Source organism: Sphaeramia orbicularis, chromosome 17 (assembly GCF_902148855.1).
Source record: "Sphaeramia orbicularis chromosome 17, fSphaOr1.1, whole genome shotgun sequence".
Taxonomy (NCBI): Eukaryota; Metazoa; Chordata; class Actinopteri; order Kurtiformes; family Apogonidae; genus Sphaeramia; species Sphaeramia orbicularis.
In genome coordinates, this window is record NC_043973.1 from 34,101,915 (window position 1) to 34,114,109 (window position 12,195).

Genomic DNA, 12,195 nt, shown 5'->3' on the forward strand with positions numbered 1-12,195 from the left:
GGTCATTAAATAAAAAATGAACCTTTCATCAATGAAAAAAAAATGTACATATCTACTCAAATAAACTCATTTTGAATAATATAAAATAAAAATGTTCTTAAAATGTTACCAAAGCTTCAACAAGATGATTGACAATAAAACTATTAAATGAATGTATTTATTGTGTTTTTCAGCATTAATTCTCATGTTGGCTTATTTCACGTTTACTCCTGGTACTTTGGGAACCCCTGTAGTAGATGATGCTCTGATGTTGCATGGGATCAAAAAGCCATGAGTAATATGTTAACTTTTTCCACTGGTAAAGAAGATATAAGGCAACTAAACGAGCTGTGATGTTAGATTACATGAAATGACCTATTTCACTGAATTTGTTGGAAACATTCACTGGAATACACTGTTGTATATAACACTGGAGTCTCTTCTCATTAAATGATTGTGCCAATGTGATTTATTTTTCATAAATAAAGTGTAACTGGGACTCAGTATGTGATTATTGCACCAGATGTGCATGAATAGGAATAAAAAAAAAAGACTGTGCATAAAAACACAATTACTCCAACTTTCTGTGCAACAGTGTACAGTCCACTTAGACAAAGGTAAATAACATTAAAAATAAAGGATGGAACTAATCATTACTGGTGTTTTAAGGTAAAAAGGTTGCATATAGTTTAAAAAAAAAAAAAAAAAGAATAAAAACATCACAGTTGTTCTCGCTTTCATGGATCTGCTCCAGAATTCCATCTAAAACTCTCCCTGTATGAGTCCAAACCTGTGCCCTTCCCTTCCTGAAGTTTCCTGACAATCTGTGTGCACTTCTACAGACAAACAGACTCCACATCACAGAACCTCCGTGGCAGAGGTAATAAAGTCTTGACTTTCTTTTTTTTTTCCACTTGTGTCTCATAAGCAGATTAAACAGATGAAGCAGAGCGCGTGGACTAAACTCTAAATCATTCACAAAGACGCAGAAACGACCAAAATCAAACGGCAAAACACGTCACATTCTGACTATGACAACACATAATAGTTTTTCTCAATTTCTTCGCAACACCTCTAGCAGGTTTTAGAAACAACATGCTCTCATGTTCCACACATATTTATAACTTGGTCAGCTGACCTTGCCTTTGGAACGAACCATTACGCAGCATGAGCCACTCACAAGGAGATCTGATAAATAAGTGCCAAAACACTCACATATATTCCACTTTAATCTCACAAACACCACTCATATACAATATTTACTGGGAATCCACATGATATCTTTAATAGTATTTTTTGTAAAGTGTTAAATGGAAGCGGGCGGTGGAGCGCAGCCTCCCCGCCTCAGACGCGGTGGTGCGGTCCTCTGTTGAAATTCCGAGAATTGAGCTGCTGTGTTTCTTAGAAGTGGATTCTCAGAACTGGTGATGCACAGAGTTTCGAGGAAACTTTTACAAGGTGACTGTTTTTTTCTTTCCTAATTCTCAGCATTAGGTCAGAAGTCTAGAAAAGTAGCAGATGCGCATTGTGGCTGCGTCAGGGCTGGATTGTTTTTCACTATTTTCAACATTTTGTGATTCCTTTTGCTTGAAGTGAAAGAACAGATTTCACATTTGAGTTGTGATTTTGACAGCTGTAGTGTTTCTGACTGTTTTAAACGGAAGTGGTTCTTTAGACTGTGGATTTAGGAGTGATTTTACGCATGTATTTGAGGCTGGAACACAGTGAAAACAGTGCGAACTGAAGGTTTATCTCAGCCAAAAAATGGAACCATTACGCACAGATCTACTCGTTACTTTGACTTTACTTTTTGTTGATACTCTGTATTAACATTTGACACACTCATTTGTTTATTACGATCAGACAAAAGAGGACTAGTTGGTCCGGTTTGGTGACGTTAAAATTTCTTCTGCCGCAAAAAAAAAAAAAAAAAAAACCACAAAAACTTTCAGTGGCACAAAAATCCTTAAACGCACATGTTTTTGTACAGTGCTTTCCAGCCTTCAGTAGGACTATAGAACGAGCACAAACACTTCTAAAACTACAAGGCAGTAAAAAAAAAAAAATAGTCGTGTTGCAATCCATGCACGCCTAACACAGTAAACTTGAACAGACTTGTCGGCCTGGTCTGGGCGTGAGGTTGCGCAGTTAAAAAAAAAAAAAAAAAAAAAAAAAAAAAAAACGGGGAAAAAAAGAAAACGCTCCTTAAAATAAAAATCAAATGCCACAAAATCACACCGTCTGTATTTAGCGAGGGTGTAGGATTAGAAATAACCAGATTAGGTGTGTAGGGTGAGGGGCGTAAACGCTCATGGGTTAAACAGGATGACTTGTACTTGTGGTGGAACAGAAACCCTCTCTGTGTATTGGCAAGTTAATCTGAACAGCCAGGACGGAATGTGCTCAACAGGCGAGAGGCTGGCAGCCAGGGTGCGCTCCGGTACGCAGCGCAAAAAAACAGGCGCACAAGGACGAAGCAGGACAGGAAAGTCAATAATGTTTAGCTCAGAGGTCAGCCAGGAACATACACATGTGTAGGACACAGAAGGGGGACTGGAGCTGGATAGGATTAAGAAACACTTGATTCTAGGGTTAGGATGTGGATGTCTGCTAATGTATGGATGACAGTAAGAGTCCAGGTTCATGAACTGGACAAATGTATGTTTAAATAATGAACACCTTATAGGGCCTCAGGAAACTGGAAGTATGAGCTCTAGGCTGACAGAAAGCTTCACTGAGCCAGACCAACACTTTTCTGTCAGCTGTGGCGCCGCCTTTTGATAAAACAGTGTTAAGACTCCAGGACACCTGATATATTTACAGCATGTTGGAAGTGTAGGCAGTGAAGACAGGGTGTTCATCACAGGAGGATGCAGAAAGATCCTCCAGAGACCCAGCAGTGTGGGTTTTTTCTTCTGTAAGGGACAAGGGTTTCACAGCTTTACAAAAAAAAAAAAAAAAAAGAATAGGGTATTAGATAAAATAATAAAAATGTATCTTAGAAAACTGTTTCCAATAAGTATTTAATGTAAAAAAAAATAAATAAATAATAAATAAATATATATATATATATATATATATATATATATATATATATATGTGTACATACATACATACAAAGGATATTACATAAAATAATAAAAATGTATCTTAGAAAACTGTTTCCAATCAAAATAATTATTTAATGTAAAAAAAAAAAGTGAAGGATATTAGATTAAAAAAATGAAAATGTATCTGAGAAAACTGTTTCCAATCGAGATAGTTATTTAATGTAAAAAAATAAAAATAAAAAATGCAAAGGCTATTACATAAAAGAATAAAAATGTATCTGAGAAAACTGTTTCCAATCAAGATAATTATTTAATGTATAAAAAAAAAAAATGGACGTTTTCTGTGTACAAGGAACTAATATCCAAGCAAATACATTAATAAACAAAGACGATCAAGACAAAATAGCAGTTGCCATGTACACTAGTAATAATAACATGTCACATGTCATTGTTAAATGCATGCATTAGTGAATTTCATGGGATTTTGGCTTGGAGTGAGACTGAAATTTAGCAAATTAAATGTACAGTGAAAATAATGGAGTACTATTTATGAGTAATATTTAAGTATTTTTGTGTTGACATTTTTTATCACTTTACTTATAGTTTTAGGTTCTGCCTTTAGTATAGAGTTCATGTGTTTTATATTCTGTGTATTTATGCAAAGTCGTACCATAATAAAGTGTTGAATGCTGAATCTTTCCAGATTCCGACAGCATGGCCACGGCTGCAGATGGCTGCATTCAATTTACACGACACGCAGGCGACGTCCTGCTCAACTTCAACCGGCTCCGAAGCAGGAACATGCTGACCGACGTCACCATCCAGGTGGACGGACAATATTTTCACGCTCACAAGGCCGTTCTGGTAGCATGCAGGTATGTGCAATTTAAGACGATTAAATGACAAAATGCTGTCATGGATTTGTGAAACTGTAAATGTTATATTTGAGTGTATTACATCATGTTGGGACCGTTCACATATTAAATCAATTCCCCTGACAAAGCCACACCCTCCTAAACAGGACTATTCCAGGACAGTGGGGTTACATGTCAGATCTAGGGATGGAACCATATGAACCATATCATGGTTATTGTGACCAAAATTATCATGATTATCATTATTATCGCAGTATTATTGAAACTGTGCTCAAAATGTTCGAAAAGTACTAATACACACACTGAAAGAATTTAACCAAAATTGCATTTAAAAAAAACAAAAAACAAAATAATAGTCCCAATGTCCCTTCTGTTGCAGAAACATTCAAATATTAACCCTTAGTGGTCTGAGCCTATTTTGGTTGTTCTTCAGTACTTTTGATTTGGCCTTTATATACTATATAAACAAATGTTTACTATACCCATGTTTGGGATCTGTTTTTTCAGCACAACTTCATCTATATCATCTGTCTATTATTTTTTCACTTTAACCTACTATAAAAACATAAAAGGACAAAAAACACACAAAACATATGAAATCCGATTTGAAAAATGTATATAATTTATTGCATAAATAACACACAGATGCTTAATGAACCTTTTCAAAGACTTTAAAAGTGAATATTGGTTCAAATATTAGTTATAGAAAATTAAAATTGGAATAAATTCAAACTATACTCAAATATTTGACATAAAAGCAGATCTGTACATAGGGTTTTTTCCCCTAAAAGTGCGGTAATCAACATAGTTATCATGAGATTAGAATTTAAATGCTAATACTAACCGTCTGTGATTTTACTGCCGTTTATCATTATAGCGGTAATCATTACATCCCTAGTCATATGTTATTGCACATGAATGGTTCATATCTCATATGTTGATCATCATGTGGTCTCTCTCTTTTTTTTTCCTACTTTCTTAACAGTGGCTTCTTTTATTCCGTGTTCATGGACCCTGAGAACGCTAACCTTAGTGCCATCAGCTTAGATCCCAAAGTAGACCCCAAGGGCTTCTCCATCCTGCTGGACTTCATGTACACCTCCTGTCTAAACCTTCAAGACAACAACATCCTGACCACCATGAACACAGCGCTCTACCTCCAGATGGAACATGTGGCCGACACCTGCCACAGATTCATCAAGTCCAGGTAAAAGCAGAAAGTATGACTCACAGTGGCTATTTTTAGGATCTTTTACCAGTGTTGCGTCAGTATAGTTTTAACACTCACCTGAGGTGTTTTTCCTGCAAAAATAGAGCTAAGTGGTTCAATGGGAATATATCAGGAAGTTGTGAACATATTAGAGCTGCAACAATTAAATGAGTAGTTGTCAGCCAAGCTATTTTTAACTACGATTAATTGTTTTAAAGCTATTTTATAAAGAAAAAAGGCTAAATTTTCTCTTAGAACATTCTGTGGTTTCATCCATAGGAGTAACTTCAATAGAAAACAAAATATTTGAGGAGATTGTCGATATTTTTCACCAATTCCTGACATTTTATAGACCAAACAAGCAAAATATAAATGAATAAATGTATCTGCATAGAAAATAAATGGTAGTTGCAACTATAGAATATGTGATATGGATGATTGACTAAATGTACATGTTCCAAAACTGCAGATAAATTTGGAACAGTGTTGTTTTCACTAAGAATGGAAAGATTTGAAGGGGTAGGATTAGATAAGTTTAGACTTCTTCCTACTCCTTTTTGCTCGTGTAAATTTTGAGGGTTAAGACGTAGTTTTAAGTGACCGTTTTGTTTTGTTCTCATTCTCTTGATTATCATTTATTTGCATTTCTGTTTTTAAATTGTCATTTACATGATCGAAATAAAGATATCAATCAATATTCTTCCTGGATTTTCCCATAAAGTACAAAAACACAACTGGTATGAACCACAGGCAGCTCAGACGGATGAGGAAACTAATTTGGTGGTTTCATTCATGAAAACACATCCTAGTCGTACTGCCGTTATTAACCTGTGCTGCCACCTTCTGACCGTACTGAGCTGTAGACTTTATTCAGGCCAAACCACTTGATTTCACATCCTTTTTCCTCAAATTTCCTTTTTATTTATTTATTTATGCATTTAAATTTTCTAAATATTTTTAAATATTTTTTAATTTTTTAAATTATTTTTATTTTATTTATTTATTTTTATTTTTAAATATTTTTTAATTTTTATTTATTTATTTATTTATTTATTTCCTTCAAATCCTTTATTAAACTTTTCATACATAATTTAAGAAAGAACACAAAATCACAGACAAGAGCTTATGGCAAGAATGTTCAAGGATCAATAACACCGTAAAGCTATTAAAATAAAATAACACACAGAAAAAACATACACAAAAAAAAAACATATAAAACAACACAAAACATAATATATGTATTACAAGCTGCTAGTGCAGTGGTATTGGTTGTTAACACAGGATTAGAATAAAACAAATAAAAAAATCAGTTGGAGTTTACAGGGAAGTCCAGCTTCTGAACATATTCAAAAAAAGGGTCCCATATTTTAGAAAATTGTTGTTGTGAGCCCCTCAACAAGTGTCTGATTTTTTTTCCAAATTGGCAAAATAAAGTACATCCCTGACCCAATGAGAGTGAGACGGTGGAGTGGCCCATTTCCATTTTAGAAGAATATTTATTTTTATTTTTTTTATTTTTTCCTCAAATTTCCAAATATACAATTACTACTCTGTAGATAAACATGAAACAGCATAACTTGAGTTTTCATTTATTTTCGCAGACATCAGTCCCTGAATATGCAGTTTGAAGATGTACAGATCAACTCTTTACATATGGCTGAGGAAACCCCCGTTTTGAGACGTGGTGATGAAAAAGACGCAGACTTTAGAAGCACATCCACCTCGTCCCACCTCCTGGAGTGCAAAGGTTATATCCCCAGTGTTTTCAGGGGCATCAACACCTCGGGCTCTTATCACGTGTATAATGACCTGCGTATGACCGACGGGAAGCTGGAAGTCTGCAACAAGATCCAGACGGGAGCCCCTTTCGCCCAGAATCGATGCTCGAACCTGCCTCACAACAAGTCCCCCACCATCACATCCCACCGAAGCTTCTCCGCCTCCATCATCCGACCCCCGGGGGCCCACGGAGGCTTCCAAGAGCCCGCCACCCCTACAAATGAAGACAACATCCAGTACCCACAAGCCAGCTGCCTGAGGATGTCCCCAAGCTTTAACAAAGGGGTCATCTGTAGCCCCCAGAGCCCCCTCCGATCCGACTGCCAGCCCAACTCGCCCACTGAGTCCAGCAGCAGCAGGAACGCGTCCCTGAGCTTCAAACAACCGTCGGACTGCCCCAAAGAAGCCAAAGCCCACAACTGGAAGAAGTACAAGTTCATCGTCATGAACCAAACGTGTGACGAAGGTGAAAAAGAAGCGATGCTGAGCCCCTGCAGGAACAGGCCGAGTGCAGACGCTGAGGTCCAGAGCGAAGAGGGAGGCGGAGACCAAAGAGAGGAAGCGGCTCAGAGCGTGGACAGCTGCAGCAGCATCAGGTAAAACAGCGCAACACAGTCCAATGTTACAGAGATAGTATACACTCTGAGCATTCTGTTATCCTTTTTAGCTTTAATTTACTATTTATTGATTTATCTATGCAGTATTTGTGAGCAACAACATCCAAAAAGTTCTAGAATAAGTGTCATGTGATATTCAAGTTATAGAAGACCAAAAAGAAGGACCAGCAGAAAGGTGATAAAATTAGGAAAAATTATAATTTAATGAGGTTAGAAAAAGTTAACACAAGCTCAAAAAATGACGATTAACAAAATGAACAAAGATGGACCCAAGTGAGATCAACTAAACCAAAGTGCAACACAACAAACACTGACCTAAGCAGACAACGAACCAAGGTGGGCTTAAATAGAAGTGGACTAACCCAAATCAAACACAAGGGGGGGCATTAGACTATGAAATTAAACCAAACCATTAACTTCATCGATATAACGTAAAAAACAAATAATCATAACTAGACACAACATACTGTGTGAACCCATTGTGATTTAAACCAATAATTTAAACGACTAAATTAACACAAAAAAACAAACAGTGCCACCCCCCCCCAGTCTTGTGATGTTAGTTCCTTCCCCTGTCTTAAATACTAGCCACGCCCCTTTGTCTGGGCCTTTGTCTGCAACTAAAGAACCACGAGAGTAAATAATTCAAACAGAACTAACGTGTGTGCACCCACATTAGAATGTTTAAAGAAAATACTTGATGGTAGCAAGGCATGCACCACACAAGTGTTCCCACATGGACATTTTTCTTCCATACTTTGAGTGGATGCGTGATATGCTGCCATCTGCTGGTGAAAAACTGACACTGCAGAACAGATTTAACATCCACACAAAATATAAGACATAAAAAAAAAAACTAAAGACGTCTTAGTTTATTTTAGTGAGTTTTGTTGACATGCAGTATACTTTCAGTACTTTTTCTTTATATTTCAGTTGTAATAAAAAAAAAAAAATAATAATCTTCACGCCTACTTTTAATTTGGTCATTATTTGTCTTCTAACCTTCCACTTTGGTCTTCCTCCTGTAGCTGCGACAGTCCTCAGCACCTTTCTCCTGACTCACTAACCAGCGACGACACCTCCAGACTGCACTCAGAGTATTCAAGCCCAAACTGTGGTATGTGCACGTTTAAACTCACATTACTGCACATGATTTGGATATTATTAACCCTCTGGTATGCAGGTGCGCCTTTTAGGCACACTTAGCGATTTGTGTTAAAAAACTTCATATTATTTTTCACAATTTAAATAAGGTTAGAATTCAAAAGTTGTTCATTTTTGCATGATCTTTAAAATTCTGTCCACCAACTAAATTGTGCACATTGTAAACAAAAGAAAATGACCAGACTAGCATCTGTCTGCCAAGTGTGCCTAAAACGCACTATTTCTAACATTTGATCTGTATGATTAGGACTGAGCTGAATTTACAAAAATAAAATCAAGTTAGAGCAGAAAAATAAATCAATATATAATATTTAATAGTTTGATTTATAGGTGTGCATTTTACGCACACTTGGTGACAGATGCTAGTATTTTTGAACATTTGACCTAGCGCCAAAAATAATAATGCAAATTAACCAGTGTTGGAGTTAATCACTGACATATGCCAGGATGAAAAAATCAGATAATATGTGATCCACTTTTTATGTAGTATTTTGAAAAAATATATTTTTTGGTGTTTTTTGCATCCAAAAAATGGTTTGTTTACATTACAAACATGACATTTAAAGGGTTAAAAAAATGTGACAATTATTGAGTATTTGGTATTTTTATTTACGGCTCAAGTTGATGAAATAGAAAAAAGTGTAAAAGAATTAAAAACAAACTGTATGAAAATTTTTTTGACATTATTCCACAAGTGTGTGAAAAACGCACACTTGGTGTTTAGTAAGGGCCTTGGTGGACGGGATACCGGAGGGTTAACAGGTCTACAGAGTCTAATGTTTTTTTTTATTTGCTTCTTTCTGCAGAAAAGAACACTTACTTATGCAACGGATGTGACTCCAAGTTCACAGAGGAAGACTCCCTGAAAGACCACATGGTCCAGGTCCACAATGACAAGCCATACAAGTGCGACTGCTGCCAGGCCGCCTTCCGCTACAAGGGCAACCTGGCCAGTCACAAGACGGTCCACACCGGTGAGAGGAATAGCCCCACGTCGGCTCCTGTACGTCACCAGTCTAGCGTTGAGGTGTTTATTAATTTCTTCTAATCTTTGCCTCCAGGTGCGAAGCCTTACCACTGCAACATCTGTGGTGCTCAGTTCAACAGACCAGCCAACCTCAAGACTCACATCCGCATCCACTCTGGAGAAAAGCCATACAAGTGTGAGACCTGCGGATCCAGATTTGTGCAGGTTAGAGCAGCACTGTTTCAGAAAACAGACGGGGGTGTAACAGCTCTGAAACTGACACCAGATCCACTGTGTAAACCTTTACAGCCTCATGTCCTACACCTATGTTCGTGTCATATTTGTGCTTATTACCCACTTAAATATGCTTTGTTTTGGTCATTTTAGATGTTTTTAAAATGATAATTTGTAGATTGGGCATAAAGGAACTGTTTTTTTTTTTAAATATTATTATTTGGATAGTATCTAAATAGTGTAGACTTTAGTGTCACTGTAAATTGAATTGTGGGTAGGTTTATTTACTTCTTTTATTTAGTTCATATGTAGACAATATGTTTTAAGTCATTTATTTTTGTTAATATGTAGATTAGACTGGTCCTGAGCTAAGATTGCTGATTTATGCAGATTTAGTACATCTGTTACAACCCGAAGGTGAAACATATTTACAACAAAGGACAAAAAATAGTTAACCTAGAGAAATGAAATCAACTAGGTAAAATCTGTCCAAATTTATCATCAAAAATAGACCAAAGTCAAAAGAAGAAAAAGACCAGAAAAAATAGTGCACAGCACCTAAACGTCCTTATAATTTATTTATTTCTGTTTACATGGTTAATGTATGTGAATTAAAGTGCGTCTGTTCTTGAGGATTCTTGATATTCCTCATAAAGAAAAGAATCCTTCATTTGTAAAAAGAAAACAAAAAACAACACTAAAAAAAAAAGACCATCTCAGAACCATGACATGGATTTGGAGAACTGTTACACCTCTATAAATCAGCTGATTTGCATTCACTGCTTCCGCCTGTCGTCTCCAGAGACCAGTGTTTCATATTTACATGGTTTCACTTCCTGCAGGTGGCTCACCTTCGTGCCCATGTGTTAATTCACACCGGAGAAAAGCCGTACCCTTGTGAGATCTGCGGAACACACTTCCGCCACCTTCAAACTCTGAAGAGCCACATGCGCATACACACCGGAGAGAAGCCTTATCATGTAAGCCTCCACGTCAGAGCCGGCCTTTATCCAGCCGGTCTATAAAAAGAATAAGCTCTTCCTGTCATGATCCATGGACCTCAAATGATGATGGTTAAGCAACATCTTAGGAGCTGTAAAGTATGAGTGGAGGTTGAAGAGTGATCGGTCTATAACTCTTTGTTGTTTTTGCCCTCAGTGTGAAAACTGTGACCTGCACTTCAGACATAAGAGTCAGCTGAGGCTCCACCTCCGACAGAAGCACGGCGCTGTGACCAACACCAAGGCTCAGTATCGGAGGACTCCCAGCGGCCTCGGCTCAGGCCTGGTCCACTCCTGCTGATCCTCCTGCGAAGCTCTGTGGTGTCATTTTATCCTTTAGTGTTTGCCAGCATGTTGTCCAAACATTTGTATGTTTTCTAAACACAGATATCATATATATATATATATATATATATATATTTGTCCTTTTACGCATTTTTCAAAGATGCACATTAGTGTCTGTAAGCTCTCGACTCTTTCAGAGATTGTAGAAGTTTATGCTCTTGTTGTGAATGTCTACATTTTAAATGTGAATTTTACCTGGTACTTGTGTATTTTGCAATTAATTATCAGCACTGAAGGACAGCCTTCTCTCTCATTTAGGATCTGTTACAGTTCTGGTTTAGACATCAGTGCCCAGTAGTGGTAGAATTTGATGTATTTACTTTGCAACAGGCTGTTTATGTAAATAAGATGAGATATATTTTTACATTGCCATCTGCTGGCAGAATCCGAATGTATTTACTGACCGTCAAGGGCTTGTTGTTTTACAGTTTCACAGTATACGGTACACATTGTAACATGTACAGACTGTATTCATTAAAAATGCCCTGTGTATTTTCTTCGTTCTCTATCGCTTGGTAACTTCTAGGCCCCTGTTGTTATTTTGCACATATTCACTTCAGTAATTCATATATTCTTATTCTTTCTATTCAAATATTTCTACTTAAAATGTTCTTATGTTTTGAAATTGTTCAATTCTTGCTATATCCTTATTTATACTAATTTTCTTTGCTGTATTCTATCAAATTTGGTGCTACCATGATCCATCTGTACCTGGATCATTAAAGTCTGATTGTTTCTTCAAGCCTTATGTATCGTCGTGCACATGTACAAACCGAGTACTCAAGCTAAAACAAGCTCAGGAATATCAGTAAAAATGTAAGCAAATGCCTTTGTGTGTATATATGTGTATATATATATATACATATATAAAAATAAAATATATATTATGTAGCATATGTTGGATGTCATTATTTCTTTTAAATTAAATCTTTATATAATTTGTAGGGAATAAAGAAAAAAGATTAAAAACAGAG

General features: G+C 36.5%; 1 protein-coding gene across 2 annotated transcripts; it reads left to right on the forward strand.

Annotated features, from left to right (window-relative positions):
• Positions 1 to 1,326: 1,326 nt before the first annotated feature.
• LOC115436993 (B-cell lymphoma 6 protein homolog) lies at positions 1,327 to 12,117 on the forward strand. Of its 2 annotated transcripts, none has more exons than XM_030160039.1 (9): positions 1,327 to 1,437; positions 3,733 to 3,904; positions 4,890 to 5,111; positions 6,716 to 7,489; positions 8,539 to 8,627; positions 9,481 to 9,648; positions 9,736 to 9,866; positions 10,718 to 10,855; positions 11,034 to 12,117. In XM_030160039.1, exons 1-9 carry the CDS (start codon positions 1,407 to 1,409, stop codon positions 11,175 to 11,177), a joined length of 1,869 nt encoding a protein of 622 aa, XP_030015899.1. In that variant the 5' UTR covers positions 1,327 to 1,406; the 3' UTR covers positions 11,178 to 12,117. The 2 variants fall into 2 exon arrangements, with proteins under 2 accessions (XP_030015899.1, XP_030015900.1); XM_030160040.1 differs by lacking the exon at positions 1,327 to 1,437 and adding an exon at positions 1,463 to 2,490.
• Positions 12,118 to 12,195: the final 78 nt, after the last annotated feature.

Bases quoted from the DNA above. Each gene is read 5' to 3' on its own strand.
- LOC115436993 (XM_030160039.1), top strand. From the start codon at position 1,407: ATGCACAGAGTTTCGAGGAAACTTTTACAAG. The intron at 1,438-3,732 runs GTGACTGTTTTT...GAATCTTTCCAG, and splicing joins TTCGAGGAAACTTTTACAAG to ATTCCGACAGCATGGCCACG. The intron at 7,490-8,538 runs GTAAAACAGCGC...TTCCTCCTGTAG, and splicing joins GACAGCTGCAGCAGCATCAG to CTGCGACAGTCCTCAGCACC.